Here is a 20,062-nt window from a genome sequence, read left to right as displayed (position 1 = left end):
ATGGGGGTACGCGTACCCCTGGGGGTACTTGAAGGTATGCTAAGGGGGACGTGAGATTTTTTTTTTAAATATTCTAAAAATAGCAAAAATTCAAAAATCCTTTATAAATATATTTATTGAATAATACTTCAACAAAATATGAATGTAAGATCATAAACTAAGAGAAAAAGCAACAGTGTTGACAGCTAGATTTTTTTGTGGACGTGTTCCATAAATATTGATGTTAAAGATTTCTTTTTTTGTGAAGAAATGTTTAGAATCAAGATGATGAATCCAGATGGATCTCTATTACAATCCCCAAAGAGGACACTTTAAGTCACGGGTGCCCATTACGTCGATCGCGAGCTACCAGTCGACCGCGGGGGGTGTGTCAGTCGATCTCCAGCCAGGCTTTAAAAAAAATAGACCTAAAATTTAGTGATCATCAATCTTCACCAAGACGTCACTTAAATGACATTCACGGTACCGGAGGGTCTTGTGAGATGACGCTGGCTGCTGCAAGATCATTATTATGAAAATATGACAGAGAGGAAGGCGAGAAACACTTTTTATTTCAACAGACTCTCGCGCCGTACCTTCCGTCAAAACTCTAAAGGCCGACTGCACATTTCCTATCTTCACAATAAAAGCCCTGCTTCATGCTGCCTGCGCTAACAAAATACAGAGTCTGGGAAAACTGGCGTGCACAAGCGATCCCTCAGAAAGCTGGCGTGCACATCACTTGTGCACGCCAGCTTTCCGAGACTCTTATTTTGTTAGCGCAGGCATCATGAAGCAGGGCTTTTATTGTGAAGATAGGAAATGTGCAGTGGGCCTTTAGAGTTTTGACGGAAGGGACGGCGCGAAAGTCTGTTGAAATAAAAAGTGTTTCTCGCCTTCCTCTCCGTCATTTTTTCATAATAATGAACTGGCAGCAGGCAGCGTCATCTCACAAGACCCTCGGGTGCCGTGAATGTCAATCAAGCAAGCTACGGAATTTGCCGCCAATGTTTTTCTTGTAAAGTGTATGGAAGCTGGATGAATTAGATGCCAAAAACCAACCACTTTCATGTGGTATTGTACAGAAAGGACAACTTTTTCTCTCCTCCATTTGAAAATGTGGGCGTTATCATCATTACTGTCTGATTCCAATCAATGCAAGTCATCAGAATCAGGTAATACACCAACTTATATTCTTGTCTTTGTGAAAGAAAGACATCTATATGTGTTACACATGCTTGTATTATCATTAAACACATTTAACTTGTTTACAAAAATGGCTCTTTCATAAATAAATGAATATAAATGATATATATAAATGAGGTAGATCCCCTCGATTTGGTCAATTGAAAAGTAGCTCGCCTGCAGAAAAAGTGTGGGCACCCCTGAGTTAGATCCACTATGTACTGGACTCTCACTATTATGTTAGATCCACTATGGACTGGACTTTCACTATTAAGTTAGATCCACTATGTACTGGACTCTTAACCTATTATGTTAGATCCACTATGGACTGGACTCGCACACTATTATGTAAAATCCACTCTGAACTGGATTATCACTATTATGTTAGATCCACTATGGACTGGACTCTCACATTATTTTGTTAGATCCACTATGGACTGGACTCTCACACTGTTATGTTAGATCCACTATGGACTGGACTCTCACTAGTATGTTAGATCGAGTATGGACTGGATTCTCACACTATTATGTTAGATCCATTATGGACTGGACGCTCAAACGATTATGTTAGATCCACTATGTACTGGACTCTTAAACTATTATGTTAGATCCACTATGGACTGGACTCTCACTATTATGTTAGATCTACTATGGACTGGACTCTCACTATTAAGTTAGATCCACTATGTACTGGACTCTTAAACTATTATGTTACATCCACTATGGACTGGACTCTCACAATATTATGTTAGATCCACAATGGACTGGACTCTCACACTATTAAGTAAAATCTACTATGGACTGGACTCTCACTATTAAGTTAGATCCACTATGTACTGGACTCTTAAACTATTATATTACATCCACTATGGACTGGACTCTCACAATATTATGTTAGATCCACAATGGACTGGACTCTCACACTATTAAGTAAAATCTACTATGGACTAGACTCTCACACTAATATGTTAGATCCACTATGGACTGGACTTTCACTATTAAGTTAGATCCACTATGTACTGGACTCTTAAACTATTATGTTAGATCCACTATGGACTGGACTCTACTATTATAATAGATCCACTATGGACTGGACTCGCACACTATTATGTAAGATCCACTCTGAACTGGATTATCACTATTATGTTAGATCCCCTATGGACTGGACTCTCACATTATTTTGTTAGATCCACTATGGACCGGACTCTCACACTATTATGTTAGATCCACTATGGACTGGACTCTCACTATTATGTTAGATCTACTATGGACTGGACTCTCACTATTATGTTAGATCTACTATGGACTGGACTCTCACTATTAAGTTAGATCCACTATGGACTGGACTCTTAAACTATAATGTTAGATCCACTATGGACTGAACTCTCACATTATTTTGTTAGATCCACTATGGACTGGACTCTCACTATTATGTTAGATCCACTATGGACTGGACTCTCACACTATTATGTTAGATCCACTATGGACTGGACTCTCACACTATTTTGTTAGATCCACTATGGACTGGACTCTCACATACGGATACGGAAAATTTCCGATATTACATTTTAAAGCATGTATCGGCCGATAATATCAGACATCTCTAAAAAAATGTCAACAATTATGTATATGGACCGATGTGAAACACTGGTATCGTGATACAGTTTATAGCCGTATCGCCAACTTGGGACCCTTCTGAAAGAAAAGGTGTGTTTGTGTCCGTGCAGATTACTACAGCTCCAGTGGAAGCAAGACCTGGACCTGGGTCTGGACCTGATCAGCAAGGCCATCGAGATTGACAACAAATGTGACTTCGCCTACGAGACCATGGGAACCATCGAAGTCCAAAGGTAGGCTCGAACCACCTGAGCGTGCGCGCGTGTGTCAGCAAGGAGGAAGTGACCCCCAGCGACTTCCTTCCAGGGGCAACCTGGACAAAGCCATCGAGATGTTCAACAAGTCCATCAACCTGGCCAAGTCGGAGATGGAGATGGCCCACCTGTACTCTCTGTGCGACGCGGCCTACGCCCAGACCGAGGTGGCCAGGAAGTACGGCCTCAAGCCGCCGACGCTGTGACGTCCCAGCCCACCTTGAACTGTTCGCTGCATTGTTTCTCTTCCCTCTCCAAGGCTTTGGAATGCAGCCCCTTCTTTTTTTTTTTGTTTGGACGCACTTCTAACAAACATGTCAAAGTTGATTGGATAAAAGTTCATTAGCAAATGTTGTTTTTTTTTACTTTGCCTGTTTTATCTACTTTTTTAAATACGTTCTGTGCAGCATGTTCTGTGCACCGACCTTTGACCTGAAAAAGAGTAGTCTCCCTTCTATTGTACAGTTGATTCTATTTTTGTTTGCTGAGAAATCAGCCATGATCTTGTACAGAGAAGCACTCTTCATCTTTTGCTGACCAAAGCCACTTTCCACCCCAATAAAGTTCTTGTGTTGCACTGCTCCGTGTCTTCACTGCACAGGACATGACTAAATAAATAAATGGGTTGTACTTGTATAGCGCTTTTCTACCTTCAAGGTACTCAAAGCGCTTTGACACTACTTCCACATTTACCCATTCACACACTGATGGAGGGAGCTGCCATGCAAGGCGCCAACCAGCACCCATCAGGAGCAAGGGTGAAGTGTCTTGCTCAAGAACACAACGGACGTGACGAGGTTGGTACTAGGTGGGAATTGAACCAGGGACGCTCGGGTTGCACACGGCCACTCTCCCCACTGCGCCACGCCGTCCCCCGTCCTAGAACTGTGTTGTTAAAGTTGAAGTAACAAAAATTGTCACACACACACACACACACTCGTTGTGGTGAAATGTGTCCTCTGCATTTGATCCATCCCCTTGATCACCCCCTGGGAAGTGAGGGGAGCAGTGGGCAGCAGCACGGCCGCGCCCGGGAATCATTTATGATGATTTAACCCCCAATTCCAACCCTTGATGCTGAGTGCCAAGCAGGGAGGTAATGGGTCCCATTTTTTTATAGTCTTTGGCTGGGGTTTGAACTCACAACCTATCGATCTCAGGGTGGACACTCTAACTCAGGGGTGCCCACACTTTTTCTGCGGGCGAGCTACTTTTCAATTGACCAACTCGAGGGGATCTACCTCATTTATATATATCATTTATATTTATTTATTTTTGTAAACGTAAAGCGTTCAAAGGACTCCGGCTTGTTAGTGATTCCCAAAGCCCAAAAAAAGTCTGCGGGCTATAGAGCGTTTTCCGTTCGGGCTCCAGTACTCTGGAATGCCCTCCCGGTAACAGTTCGAGATGCCACCTCAGTAGAAGCATTTAAGTCTCACCTTAAAACTCATTTGTATACTCTAGCCTTTAAGTAGACTCCCTTTTTAGACCAGTTGATCTGCCGTTTCTTTTCTTTTTCTTCTATGTCCCACTCTCCCTTGTGGAGGGGGTCCGGTCCGATCCGGTGGCCATGTACTGCTCGCCTGTGTATCGGCTGGGGATATCTCTGCGCTGCTGATCCGCCTCCGCTTGGGATGGTTTCCTGCTGGCTCCGCTGTGAACGGGACTCTCGCTGCTGTGTTGGATCCGCTTTGGACTGAACTCTCGCGACTGTGTTGGATCCATTGTGGATTGAACTTTAACAGTATCATGTTAGACCCGCTCGACATCCATTGCTTTCCTCCTCTCCAAGGTTCTCATAGTCATCATTGTCACCGACGTCCCACTGGGTGTGAGTTTTCCTTGCCCTTATGTGGGCCTACCGAGGCTGTCGTAGTGGTTTGTGCAGCCCTTTGAGACACTAGTGATTTAGGGCTATATAAGTAAACATTGATTGATTGATTGATTGATTGATAAACAAGTTAAATGTGTTTAATGATAATACAAGCATGTGTAACACATATAGATGTCTTTCTTTCACGAAGACAAGAATATAAGTTGGTGTATTACCTGATTCTGATGACTTGCATTGATTGGAATCAGACAGTAATGATCAATCAATCAATCAATGTTTATTTATATAGCCCCAAATCACAAATGTCTCAAAGGACTGTACAAATCATTACGACTACAACATCCTCGGAAGAACCCACAAAAGGGCAAGGAAAACTCACACCCAGTGGGCAGGGAGAATTCACATCCAGTGGGACGCCAGTAACAATGCTGACTATGAGAAACCTTGGAGAGGACCTCAGATGTGGGCAACCCCCCCCCCCCCCGAAAGCAATGGATGTCGAGCGGGTCTAACATGATACTGTGAAAGTTCAATCCATAGTGGCTCCAACACAGCCGCGAGAGTTCAGTTCAAAGCGGATCCAAGACAGCAGTTAGAGTCCCGTCCACAGGAGACCATCTCAAGCGGATCAGCAGCGTAGAGATGTCCCCAATCGATACAGGCAAGCGGTCCATCCTGGGTCTCGACTCTGGACAGCCAGTACTTCATTCATGGTCATCGGACCGGACCCCCTCCACAAGGGAGGGGGGGACATAGGAGAAAGAAAAGAAGCGGCAGATCAACTGGTCTAAAAAGGAGGTCTATTTAAAGGTTAGAGTATACAGATGAGTTTTAAGGTGAGACTTAAATGCTTCTACTGAGGTGGCATCTCGAACTGTTACCGGGAGGGCATTCCAGAGTACTGGAGCCCGAACGGAAAACGCTCTATAGCCCGCAGACTTTTTTTGGGCTCTAGGAATCACTAATGATGATAACGCCCACATTTTCAAATGGAGGAGAAAAAAAGTTGTCCTTTCTGTACAATACCACATGAAAGTGGTTGGTTTTTGGCATCTAATTCATCCAGCTTCCATACACTTTACAAGAAAAACATTGGCGGCAAATTCCGTAGCTTGCTTGATTGACATTCACGGCACCCGAGGGTCTTGTGAGATGACGCTGGCTGCTGCCAGTTCATTATTATGAAAAAATGACAGAGAGGAAGGCGAGAAACACTTTTTATTTCAACAGACTTTCGCGCCGTCCCTTCCGTCAAAACTCTAAAGGCCGACTGCACATTTCCTATCTTCACAATAAAAGCCCTGCTTCATGCTGCCTGCGCTAACAAAATAAGAGTCTCGGAAAGCTGGCGTGCACAAGTGATGTGCACGCCAGCTTTCTGAGGGATCGCTTGTGCACGCCAGTTTTCCGAGACTCTGTATTTTAGTTATCTCATAATTATAATTTTCTTCTCATTTAATTTTTTTTATCTCATAAATTCGAATTTTTAAATCTCAAAAGGCTTTTTATCTCATAATTTTTTACATTTTATCCCATTATTACAATTTTTCCTCCTTTGATTATTTTGTTATATTACATAATCATGATTTTTCATGTCATAATTATGACTTTGTTATCTCATAACTTGACTTTTATTTTATAATTACGACTTTTTATTTTAAAATTATGATTTTTCTGCTTATAATCATACTATTTAATCTCATGATTTATATTTGTTAAAATCTCATGATTAAGACTTTCTATCTCATAATTTTTACATTTTATGTCATGATTATGAATCGTACTCATATTTTTGTATATATATTGTGACTTTTTATTACATTATCATGATTTTTCATGTCATAATTATGATTTTTTTATCTCATAACTCGACTTTTTATTTCATAATTACGTCTGATTATCTCATAATTATGATTTTTCTTCTCATAATCAGATTTTTTATTTCATAATTTAGATGTTAAAATCTCATAATTAAGACTTTTTATCTCATAATTTTCACATTACATCCCATAATAATGAATTGTACTCATATTTTTGTATGCATATACATTGTGACTTTTTATGACGTAATTGTGCTTTTTCATGTCATAATTAGGACTTTTTAATCCCATACCTCGACATTTTTCATAATTATGACTTCTTATTTCATAATTAAATGTTTTTCTTCTCATAATTCTATTTTTTTAATCTCGTAATTTCCATCCGTCCATTTTCTACCGCATGTCCCTTTTGGGGTTGCGGGGTTTTCGATGTTTTAAAATATCATAAGACTTTTTTTCATATAATTTTCACATTTTATCTCATAATTATGATTTTTACTCATGTAATTACTACATTGTATGACATAATCATGATTTTTCATGTTTTAATTATGAAATTTTATCTCATACTTCGACTTTTATTTCCTAACGACAACTTCTTATTTCATAATCATGATTTTTCTTCTCATAATCATATTTTTAATTTCATAATTTAGATGTTAAAATCTCATATATAAGACTTTTTATGTCATAATTTCCACATCTTATCTCATAATTATGAATTGAATTCATATTTTTGTACACATATATATTGTGACTTTTTATTACGTAATTATGAATTTTAATGTCATAATTACGACTTTTAATCTAATAACTTGTTATTTCATAATTATGACTTTCTATCTCATAATTATAATTTTCTTCTCATTTAATTTTTTTTTATCTCATAAATTCGAATTTTTAAATCTCAAAAGGCTTTTTATCTCATAATTTTTTACATTTTATCCCATTATTACAATTTTTCCTCATATGATTATTTCGTTATATTACATAATCATGATTTTGCATGTCATAATTATGACTTTGTTATCTCATAACTTGACTTTTATTTTATAATTACGACTTTTTATTTTATAATTATGATTTTTCTGCTCATAATCATACTATTTAATCCCATGATTTATATTTGTTAAAATCTCATAAGACTTTCTATCTCATAATTTTTACATTTTATGTCATGATTATGAATTGTACTCATATTTTTGTATATATATTGTGACTTTTTATTACATTATCATGATTTTTCATGTCATAATTATGATTTTTTTTATCTCATAACTCGACTTTTTATTTCATAAGTACGTCTGATTATCTCATAATTATGATTTTTCTTCTCATAATCATATATTTAGATTTGTTAAAATCTCATACTTAAGACTTTTTATCTCATAATTTTCACATTACATCCCATAATAATGAATTGTACTCATATTTTTCTATGCATATACATTGTGACTTTTTATGACGTAATTGTGCTTTTTCATGTCATAATTAGGACTTTTTTTATCTCATAACTCGACATTTTTCATTATTACGACTTCCTATCTCATAATTATCTTTTTTTTGGTCATAATTATACACTTTTATCTTGTAATTCCGATTTTTAAAATCTCATAAGACTTTTTTTCTTATAATTTTCACATTTTATCTCATAATTATGTTTTTTTACTTGTATAATTATTTTATAATTACTTTTCATGTCAGAATTATAAATGTTTCATCTCATAACACGACTTTTTATTTCATAATTACGACTTATCTCAAAATTGTGATTTTTCTTCTCATATTCATATTTTTTATCTCATAATTTCCCTTTTTTAAATCTCATAATTAAGACTTTTTATCTCATCATTTTGACATTTTGACTCATAATTATGAATTGTACTCATATCTTTGTATACACATTGATAATTATTTTTATTTCGTAATTATGATTTCTCATGTCATAATTAGGCCCTGCGATGAGGTGGCGACTTGTCCAGGGTGTACCCCGCCTTCCGCCCGATTGTAGCTGAGATAGGCGCCAGCGCCCCCCACGACCCCAAAAGGGAATAAGCGGTAGAAAATGGATGGATGGATGGCTGGATGTCATAATTATGACTGTTTTATCTCATAACTCGACTTTTTATTTCATAATTGCGACTTTTTATCTCATAATTAGAATTTATCTTCCCATAATTATATTTTTTTATCTCGTAACTTCCATTTTTTAAATCTCATAACTAAGAATTTTTTTATCTCATAATTATGAATTGTACTTATATATTTGTACACATATATATTTTGACCTTTTACTACATAATCATGATTTTTCATGTCATGATTCAGACTTTTTTTTATCTCATAACTCGACATTTTATTTCATAATCACAACTTTTTATCTCATAATTAAAATTTTTCTTCTCACAATTATGAATATTCTTTATCTCGTAATTTCGATTTTTTTAAATCTCATAAGGCTTTTTATCTCATAGTTTTGACATTTTATCTCATAATTACGGTTTTTTACTTGTATAATTATTTTATAATTACTTTTTATGTCAGAATTATAAATGTTTCATCTCATAACACGACTTTTTATTTCATAATTACGACTTATCTCAAAATTGTGATTTTTCTTCTCATATTTATATTTTCTATCTCATAATTTCACTTTTTTAAATCTCATAATTAAGACTATTTATCTCATCATTTTGACATTTTAATTATGAATTGTACTCATATCTTTGTATACACATTGATAATTATTTTTATTTCGTAATTATGATTTCTCATGTCATAATTATGACTGTTTTATCTCATAACTCGACTTTTTACTTCATAATTGCGACTTTTTATCTCATAATTAGAATTTATCTTCCCATAATTATATTTTTTTATCTCGTAATTTCCATTTTTTAAATCTCATAACTAAGACTTTTTTTATCTCATAATTATGAATTGTACTTATATATTTGTACACATATATATTTTGACCTTTTACTACATAATCATGATTTTTCATGTCATAATTCAGACTTTTTTTTATCTCATAACTCGACATTTTATTTCATAATCACAACTTTTTATCTCATAATTAAAATTTTTCTTCTCACAATTATGAATATTCTTTATCTCGTAATTTCGATTTTTTTCTAATCTCATAAGGCTTTTTATCTCATAGTTTTGACATTTTATCTCATAATTACGGTTTTTACTCATAAGATTATTTCACTATATTACATTTTCATAATTTTTATGTCATAATTACGACTTATTATCTCATAATTGTGAATTTTGGTCTCACACAGGTATGTACTGTATAATAATGCTTATATATATATATGTAAAAATATATATATATTTCCTTAGCCCCGCCCCTCGGAGCGTGCCAACTCTCGCGAGACTTGGGCCGTTGACGGCGTTTGACGTTTCTCCGTCAACACAATAATGGCGGAAGCTGTGGAGGGAGCTTTACTGGCCACTTGGTGAGACAATTTACGATTTTATCCACAAAGTCCGACACGCCGACAAACATTTTTTGAAGCTGTCGTCTTTAACGGAGCTGGACGTGAAGAGTTTGTGTCGGTAATCCGCTCCCGCGAGGTTTCCCGTACTCGCCGCCACTTCGCCAGCTACAGCTGATAATTGCGAGTATTGGTGACGTCACTACCAGTGATAATAGTCAGTGATGTCATTACTACGTGACGAAAATGGCGAGCAGGAATACGTGCGTGTCATAACTTTCCAACAATTCACGTCGCTAGGTTAGCTACCTAGCATGCTAACAATGGCTCAGAGCTAAAGGCCTACTGAAATGAGATTTTCTTATTCAAACGGGGATAGCAGGTCCATTCTATGTCTCATACTTGATATTTTCGCGATATTGCATTATTTTTGCTGAAAGGATTTAGTAGAGAACATCCACGATAAAGTCGCTAATAAAAAAAGCCTTGCCTTTACCGGAAGTAGCAGACGATGTGCGCGTGACGTCACTGGCTGTAGGGCTCCTCACATCCTCACTTATATTACAATCATGGCCACCAGCAGCTAGAGCAGGGGTGCCCACACTTTTTCTGCAGGCGAGCTACTTTTCAATTGACCAACTCGAGGGGATCTACCTCATTTATATATATCATTTATATTTATTTATTTATGAAAGACATTTTTGTAAACAAGTTAAATGTGTTTAATGATAATACAAGCATGTGTAACACATATAGATGTCTTTCTTTCACGAAGACAAGAATATAAGTTGGTGTATTACCTGATTCTGATGACTTGCATTGATTGGAATCAGACAGTAATGATGATAACGCCCACATTTTCAAATGGAGGAGAAAAAAAAGTTGTCCTTTCTGTACAATACCACATGAAAGTGGTTGGTTTTTGGCATCTCATTCATCCAGCTTCCATACACTTTACAAGAAAAACATTGGCGGCAAATTCCGTAGCTTGCTTGATTGACATTCACGGCACCCGAGGGTCTTGGGAGATGACGCAGGCTGCTGCCAGTTCATTATTATGAAAAAATGACAGAGAGGAAGGCGAGAAACACTTTTTATTTCAACAGACTTTCGCGCCGTCCCTTCCGCCAAAACTCTGCACATTTCCAATCTTCACAATAAAAGCCCTGCTTCATGCTGCCTGCGCTAACAAAATAAGAGTCTCAGAAAGCTGGCGTGCACAAGTGATGTGCACGCCAGCTTTCCGAGGGATCGCTTGTGCACGCCAGTTTTCCGAGACTCTGTATTTAGTTAGCGCAGGCAGCATGAAGCAGGGCTTTTATTGTGAAGATAGGAAATGTGCAGTCGGCCTTTAGAGTTTTGACGGAAGGTACGGCGCGAGAGTCTGTTGAAATAAAAAGTGTTTCTCGCCTTCCTCTCGGTCATATTTTCATAATAATGATCTTGCAGCAGCCAGCGTCATCTCACAAGACCCTCCGGTACCGTGAATGTCATTTAAGTGACGTCTTGGTGAAGATTGATGATCACTCATTTTTAGGTCTATTTTTTTTGAAAGCCTGGCTGGAGATCGACTGACACACCCCCCGCGGTCGACTGGTAGCTCGCGATCGACGTAATGGGCACCCCTGGGTTAGAGCTATTTGGACTGAGAAAGCGACAATTTCCCCATTAATTTGAGCGAGGATGAAAGGTTCGTGGATGAGGACATTTAGAGTGAAGTACTAGAAAAAAAAAAGAAAAGGCGACGGCGGCAGGCGGCGTTTCAAATGAAATTAAACACATTTACTAGTATAATTCTGGAAGATCCCTTATCTGTTTATTGTTTTAATAGTGTTTTAGTGAGATTGTAAAGTCATACCTGAAAGCTGGATGGTTGCGGAGAACGCCAGTGTCTCTCAGAGGAGCCAAGATCAAAAATCCACTGAAGTCTCTGGTAAGAGCCGACTTAATATCACAATTTTCCCATCCAAAAACTCGCTGGTTGACGTAGAGAAGCATGTTCGCTTGACCGCTCCGTGTTAAAGCTTCACAACAAACAAAGAAACACTGGCTGTGTTACGGTTGCTAAAGGCAGCTGCAATCCACCGCTTTCCACCAACAGCATTCTTCTTTGACGTCTCCATTATTCATTGAACAAATTGAAAAAGATTCAGCAACACAGATGTCCAAAATACTGTGTAATTATGCGATGAAAAGAGACTACTTTTAGCCGTGTTTGGTGCTGGGCTAATATATCCGCTACAACCCGAGACGTCATCATTCCGCGACGTTTTCAACCAAAAACTGCGGGAAATTTAAAATTGCAATTTAGTAAACTAAACCGGTCGTATTTGGATGTGTGGCAATATTAATATTTCATCATTGATATATAAACTATCAGACTGCATGGTCAGTAGTAGTGGCTTTCAGTAGGCCTTTAACATTTCAACTCATCGTTTCCGCTATTTGTCTGCTTCAGGTCGGGGGGTCCAAACTCTGGCCCTAGAGCCATTTGTGGCCCCAAGCTCGTTTTTCATAGGCCCGCAACACAGTCTAACGACAAAGTAAACACGTTCTGGATTAGAATGATACGTACAAAAAAAATAGAATATGGCATTTTAGGAAAAATTGCGTGCAAATACATTTCAGTGTTGAAATGCTAACGTTAGCATGTTAGCAGCCAACAAGTGTCAGGTATCACGCTATATGACTGTGAAGTGTTTGACTGCAAAATGGGATAACAAAAAGTTAGCATGCTAACAGCCAACAAGTGTCAGGTGTCACGCTATATGACTGTGAAGTGTTTGACTGCAAAATTGGATAACAAAAAGTTGGTATGCTAACAGCCAACAAGTGTCAGGTATCACGCTAAATGGCTATGAAGTGTTAGGTTGCAAAAATTGGCTAACAAAAAGTTGGTATGCTAATTTCAGCATGCTAACAGCCAACAAGTGTCAGGTATCATGCTATATCACTCTGAAGTGTTTGGTTGCAAAATTGGCTTGCAAAAAGTTAGCATGCTAACAGCCAACAAGAGTCAGGTATCACGCTATATGACTCTGAAGTGTTTGGCTGCAAAATTGGCTATCAAAAAGTAAGCATGCTAATGTTAGCTTGCTAACATTGCTTGTTGGCTGTTAGCATGCTAACAAGTGTCAGGTATCACGCTATATGACTCTGAAGTGTTTGGCTGCAAAACTGGCTAACAAAACGTTAGCATACTAACAGCCAACAAGAGTCAGGTATCACGCTATATGAGTCTGAAGTGTTTGGCTGCAAAATTGGCTATCAAAAAGTAAGCATGCTAATGTTAGCTTGCTAACATTGCTTGTTGGCTGTTAGCATGCTAATGTTAGCAAGCTAACATTCAACAAGTGTCAGGTATCACGCTATATGACTCTGAAGTGTTTGGCTGCAAAATTGGCTAACAAAACGTTAGCATACTAACATTCAACAAGTGTCAGGTATCACGCTATATGAGTCTGAAGTGTTTGGTTGCAAAATTGGCTAACAGAAAGTTAGCATGCTAACAGCCAAAAGGAGTCAGGTATCACGCTATATGACTCTGAAGTGTTTGGCTGCAAAATTGGCTATCAAAAAGTAAGCATGCTAATGTTAGCTTGCTAACATTGCTTGTTGGCTGTTAGCATGCTAACAGCCAACAAGTGTCAGGTATCATGCTATATGACTCTGAAGTGTTTGGTTGCAAAATTGGCTAACAGAAAGTTAGCATGCTAACAGCCAACAAGAATCAGGTATCACGCTATATGAGTCTGAAGTGTTTGGTTGCAAAATTGGCTAACAGAAAGTTAGCATGCTAACAGCCAACAGTAGTCAGGTATCACGCGATATGACTCTGAAGTGTTTGGCTGCAAAATTGGCTATCAAAAAGTAAGCATGCTAATGTTAGCTTGCTTACATTGCTTGTTGCTTGTTGTCTGTTAGCAGGCTAATGTTAGCATGTTAACATTCAACAAGTGTCAGGTATCACGCTATATGACTCTGAAGTGTTTGGTTGCAAAATTGGCTAACAGAAAGTTAGCATGCTAACAGCTAACAAGTGTCAGGTATCACACTATTTGACTCTGAAGTGTTTGGTTGCAAAATTGGCAAACAGAAAGTTAGCATGCTAACAGCCAACAAGAGTCAGATATCACGCTACATGACTGGAGTGTTTGGCTGCAAAATTGGCTAACAGAAAGTTAGCATGCTAACAGCAAACAAGTGTCAGGTATCACGCTATTTGACTCTGAAGTGTTTGGCTGCAAAATTGGCTATCAAAAAGTAAGCATGCTAATGTTAGCTTGCTAACATTGCTTGTTGTCTGTTAGCAGGCTAATGTTAGCATGCTAACATTCAACAAGTGTCAGGTATCACGCTATATGACTCTGAAGTGTTTGGTTGCAAAATTGGCTAACAGAAAGTTAGAATGCTAACAGCCAACAAGAGTCAGGTATCACACTACACGACTGGAGTGTTTGGCTGCAAAATTGGCTAACAGAAAGTTAGCATGCTAACAGCTAACAAGTGTCAGGTATCACGCTATTTGACTCTGAAGTGTTTGGCTGCAAAATTGGTTATTAAAAAGTAAGCATGCTAATGTTAGCTTGTTAACATTGCTTGTTGTCTGTTAGCAGGCTAATGTTAGCATGCTAACATTCAACAAGTGTCAAGTATCACGCTATATGACTCTGAAGTGTTTGGTTGCAAAATTGGCTAACAGAAAGTTAGCATGCTAACAGCCAACAAGAGTCAGGTATCATGCTACATGACTGGAGTGTTTGGCTGCAAAATTGGCTAACAGAAAGTTAGCATGCTAACAGCTAACAAGTGTCAGGTATCACGCTATTTGACTGAAGTGTTTGGCTTCAAAATTGGCTATCAAAGAGTAAGCATGCTAACAAGTGTCAGGTATCATGGCATTTGATTTTGAAGTGTTTGGTTGTAAAATTGGTTATCAAGAAGTTATCATGGTAATGTTATCATGCTAACATTGCTCGTTGGCTATTAGCATGCTAATGTTAGCATGTTAGCAACCAACAAGTGTCAGGTATCACGCTACATGACTAGTGTGTTTGGCTGCAAAATTGGCTAACAGAAAGTTAGCATGCTAACAGCTAACAAGTGTCAGGTATCCCGCTATACGACTCTGAAGTCTTTGGCTGCAAAATTGGATAACAGAAAGTTGGCATGCTAACAGCTAACAAGTGTCAGGTATCCCGCTATACGACTCTGAAGTCTTTGGCTGCAAAATTGGCTAACAAAAAGTTAGCTTGCTAGAACGTTAACGTTAGCATGCTAACAGTTGGCATGTCTCAATCACCAAGTTCCATGACTGCGGTTTTTGCCTGAAAAATTGGCGAGTGCTTTAAATTTAGCACTCTAGCATGCTTAAAGTTAGCGCGTCTCAAATACCAAGTTACATGACCTTATAAGGCATTTGCTTAGTAATGCTGCCTGAGCCAATCAGGGGCCACGATACTGAACATCAGGGTGGGATTGTTTTGGTCTGTTCTGGTGGTCAACACTACTGTAATGTTGATATTTTGACTTTATTTTGATGCTTGAAAATGCTTTATTCAGATTTGGATGTCTATTTATCAAATATTATTTGACTTGGTTTTAGTACCTTTTAATGTGCACAATGTATCAAAGGGGTTGTTTATGTTTGTTGCTGTTCCCTCAAGACCAAATGTCCTTTGCACCGTCAGGGACCAGGATCTAGCGGAGGCTCTGGACTCGGGCGGTTCTGACATGGACACGGAGATGGAGAAAGGCGTGGTCCATGTGCAGGAGGATTGTGCGGGACAAAGAGCCAAGATGTGGAAGGTAGGCCAGTGAACACAGCTGTGGGCGTGCAGTGACGTGACACAACGTTGTTGTTGTTGTGTTGCCAGATCGCTCTGAACGTGTCCGGCAAAGGAGACAGTCTCTCTCCCTGGGACGGCGTCCTGGACTTACCAGAACAGACGCTCATTCACAGCCGCTGTCAGCAGTTGATTGGTGAGCGGATGCAGGCATGACTGTGACTGTCTTAATCACTGGCATGCTAACAATACATTTTTAACATCCTGCTAGGTTAGCGACACTAGCATAATTGTGTGAGCTACATGCTAACATTGAATTTTAACATGTTATGTTAGCAACACTAGCATAGCTATGTGGGCTACTTCCTAACAATACATTTTAACAACATGCTAGGTTAGCAAAACTAGCATAACTATGTGAGCTACATGCTAACATTACAATTTAACATCATGCCAGGATAGCAACACATGCATAGGTATGTGAGCTACATGCTAACAATACATTTTAACATCATGTTATGTTCGCAACACTACCATAGCTATGTGAACTGCATGCTAACGCTGCATTTTAACATCCTGCTAGGTTAGCAACACTAGCATAGCTATATGAGCTACATGCTAACAATACATTTTAACATCCTGCTAGGTTAGCAACTCTGGCATAACTGTGTGAGCTACATGCTAACAATACATTTTTAACATCCTGCTAGGTTAGCGACACTAGCATAACTGTGTGAGCTGCATGCTAACATTGAATTTTAACATCATGCCAGGATAGCAACACATGCATACCTATGTGAGCTACTTTCTAACAATACATTTTAACAACATGCTAGGTTAGCAAAACTAGCATAACTATGTGAGCTACATGCTAACATTACAATTTAACATCATGCCAGGATAGCAACACATGCATACCTATGTGAGCTACATGCTAACAATACATTTTAACATCATAATATGTTCGCAACACTATCATAGCTATGTGAACTGCATGCTAACGATACATTTTTAACATCCTGCTGGGTAAGCGACACTAGCATAGCTGTGTGAGCTACATGCTAACATTGAATTTTAACATGTTATGTTAGCAACACTAGCATAGCTATGTGAGCTACTTTCTAACAATACATTTTAACAACATGCTAGGTTAGCAAAACTAGCATAACTATGTGAGCTACATGCCAACATTACAATTTAACATCATGCCAGGATAGCAACACATGCATAGGTATGTGAGCTACATGCTAACAAGACATTTTAACATCCTGCTAGATTAGCGACACTAGCAGAAATGTGTGAGCTCCATTTTTAACATCCTGCTAGGTTAGCAACACTAGCATAACCGTGAGCTACATGCTATAATTGAATTTTAACATGTTATGTTAGCAACACTAGCATAGCTATGTGAGCTACTTTCTAACAATACATTTTAACAACATGCTAGGTTAGCAAAACTAGCATAACTATGTGAGCTACATGCTAACATTACAATTTAACATCATGCCAGCATAGCAACACATGCATAGGTATGTGAGCTACATGCTAACCAGACATTTCAACATCCTGCTAGGTTAGCGACACTAGCAGAAATGTGTGAGCTACATTTTTAACATCCTACTAGTTTAGCAACACTAGCATAACTGTGAGCTACATGCTAACATTGAATTTTAACATGTTATGTTAGCAACACTAGCATAGCTATGTGAGCTACATGCTAACAATACATTTCAACACCATGCTAGGTTAGCAAAACTAGCATAACTATGTGAGCTACATGCTAACATTACAATTTAACATCATGCCAGGATAGCAACACATGCATAGGTATGTGAGCTACATGCTAACAAGACATTTTAACATCCTGCTAGGTTAGCGACACTAGCATAACTATGTGAGCTACATGCTAACATTGAATTTTAACATTATGTTGTGTTAGCAACACTAGCATGGCTATGTGAGCTACATGCTAACATTACAATTTAACATCATGCCAGGTTGGCAACACATGCACAGCTATGTGAGCTACATGCTAACACGCAATTTTAACATCCTGCTAGGTTAGCAACACTAGCATAACTATGTGAGCTACATGCTAACATTGAATTTTAACATCATGTTATGTTAGCAACACTAGCATAGCTATGTGAGCTATATGCTAACAATACATTTTAACATCATGCTAGGTTACCAAAACCAGTATAACTAATTGAGCTCCATGCTAACATTACAATTTAACATCATGCAAGGTTAGCAATACATGCATGGCTATGTGAGCTACATGCTGCCAAGACATTTTAACATCCTGCTAGGTTAGCAACACTAGCATAACTATGTGAGCTACATGCTAACATTGAATTTTAACAATATGTTGTGTTAGCAACACTAGCATGGCTATGTGAGCTAAATGCTAACATTACAATTTAACATCATGCCAGGTTAGCAACACATGCATAGCTATGTGAGGTACATGCTAACACGCAATTTTAACATCCTGCTAGGTTAGCAACACTAGCATAACTATGTGAGCTACATGCTAACATTGAATTTTAACATCATGTTATGTTAGCAACACTAGCATAGCTATGTGAGCTACATGCTAACAATACATTTTAACATCATGCTAGGTTATCAAAACCAGTATAACTAATTGAGCTCCATGCTAACATTACAATTTAACATCATGCCAGGTTAGCAACACATGCATGGCTATGTAAGCTACATGCTAACAATACATTTTAACATCCTGCTAGGTTAGCAACACTAGCATAACTCTGTGAGCTACATGCTAAGATTGAATTTTAACATCCTGTTATGTTTACAACACTAGAATAGCTATGTGAGCTACATGCTAACTATATATTTTAACGTCATGCTAGGTTAGCAAAACTAGCATAACTTTGGGAGCTACATGCTAACATAACATTTATAAAGCCCTTTAAAAACGACCACAGTTGAAGAACAAATACACCACAAAGAAATAGAGGCAAAGGACAAACTACAAAATAACATTTAAAACAGAAGTAAAATTCATGTTTGTACAGTGAATGTAGATGTACATATAGTAGGGGTGTAACGGTACGTGTATTTGTATTGAACCGTTTCGGTTCGGTACGAGGGTGTATCGAACGAGTTTGTAATCTAAAGTCTTAGCCAGCTGCTCTGCTTTCTGCCTCTGTCTGAGCAGTGAGCACCCAGCATTGTCCCGCCCACAAAACCATCTGATTGGTTACATACAAAGCCAATCAGCAATGCGTATTCAGAAAGCATGGAGTCAGTGCTCCGGCGTCGAGATGAGCAGATATGTGTTTAGCAGGTGAGCAGCGGACATCGTACACTCCTCAAATTATAAAAAACACTTCCCAGTCACAACTATTACAAACATCACTATGAGCCCGTTGACCTTCTAGAAACTTAAACTGCAGTTCAGATCTCTCATAGTTCTGGCTTGAGGTGAAGGCTAATTAGCTTTTAGCGTTACGTTAGCTCATTTTGCTGTGTGTGTGTGTGCGGGTGTGCATGTGTGTGTGTGTGTATAATAAAAGTCAACTACAGACTTCCCAAATGCTGTAATAAATTAAGCATGATGAGTTGACTTGAAACTGTTTAATGTTGCACTTTTTATATGTAGAAGAAAGGTTTTTTCGTTTTATTTAATCAAAGCAACAACTTGAGTCAGTTTAATGAGGATTAACGTGGGCAGAATTATTATAATGTTCCCAATGTTAAAAGGATAAAGCCCATCCATCCATCCATCTTCTTCCGCTTATCCGAGGTCGGGTCGCGGGGGCAACAACCTAAGCAGGGAAACCCAGACTTCCCTCTCCCCAGCCACTTCGTCTAGCTCTTCCCGGGGGATCCCGAGGCGTTCCCAGGCCAGCCGGGAGACATAGTCTTCCCAACGTGTCCTGGGTCTTCCCCGTGGCCTCCTACCGGTTGGACGTGCCCTAAACACCTCCCTAGGGAGGCGTTCGGGTGGCATCCTGACCAGATGCCCGAACCACCTCATCTGGCTCCTCTCGATGTGGAGGAGCAGCGGCTTTACTTTGAGTTCCTCCCGGATGGCAGAGCTTCTCACCCTATCTCTAAGGGAGAGACCCACCACACGGCGGAGGAAACTCATTTCGTCCGCTTGTACCCG

The 20,062-nt window shown here is 38.6% G+C and overlaps 2 protein-coding genes across 3 annotated transcripts in view; both read left to right on the top strand.

The window, feature by feature from the left end:
- LOC133543361 (mitochondrial import receptor subunit TOM70-like) overlaps positions 1-3,612 on the top strand; it is a 47,280-nt gene extending 43,668 nt beyond the window's left edge. The window contains exons 11-12 of the mRNA XM_061887893.1: positions 2,892-3,014; positions 3,088-3,612. Coding sequence (XP_061743877.1) covers positions 2,892-3,014; positions 3,088-3,241 — 277 coding nt within the window. The 3' untranslated portion in view covers positions 3,242-3,612. The remainder of the gene's footprint in view (positions 1-2,891; positions 3,015-3,087) is intronic.
- Positions 3,613-10,060: 6,448 nt separating this feature from the next.
- LOC133543318 (TBC1 domain family member 23-like) overlaps positions 10,061-20,062 on the top strand; it is a 48,392-nt gene continuing 38,390 nt past the window's right edge. For both annotated transcript variants that reach the window (XM_061887820.1, XM_061887819.1), the window contains exons 1-3: positions 10,061-10,156; positions 15,826-15,943; positions 16,012-16,117. In XM_061887820.1, coding sequence (XP_061743804.1) covers positions 10,119-10,156; positions 15,826-15,943; positions 16,012-16,117 — 262 coding nt within the window. In that variant the 5' untranslated portion in view covers positions 10,061-10,118. The remainder of the gene's footprint in view (positions 10,157-15,825; positions 15,944-16,011; positions 16,118-20,062) is intronic.

Source organism: Nerophis ophidion, linkage group LG26 (genome assembly GCF_033978795.1).
Source record: "Nerophis ophidion isolate RoL-2023_Sa linkage group LG26, RoL_Noph_v1.0, whole genome shotgun sequence".
NCBI lineage: Eukaryota > Metazoa > Chordata > Actinopteri > Syngnathiformes > Syngnathidae > Nerophis > Nerophis ophidion.
This window is presented reverse-complemented; position numbering and strand designations above follow the sequence as displayed.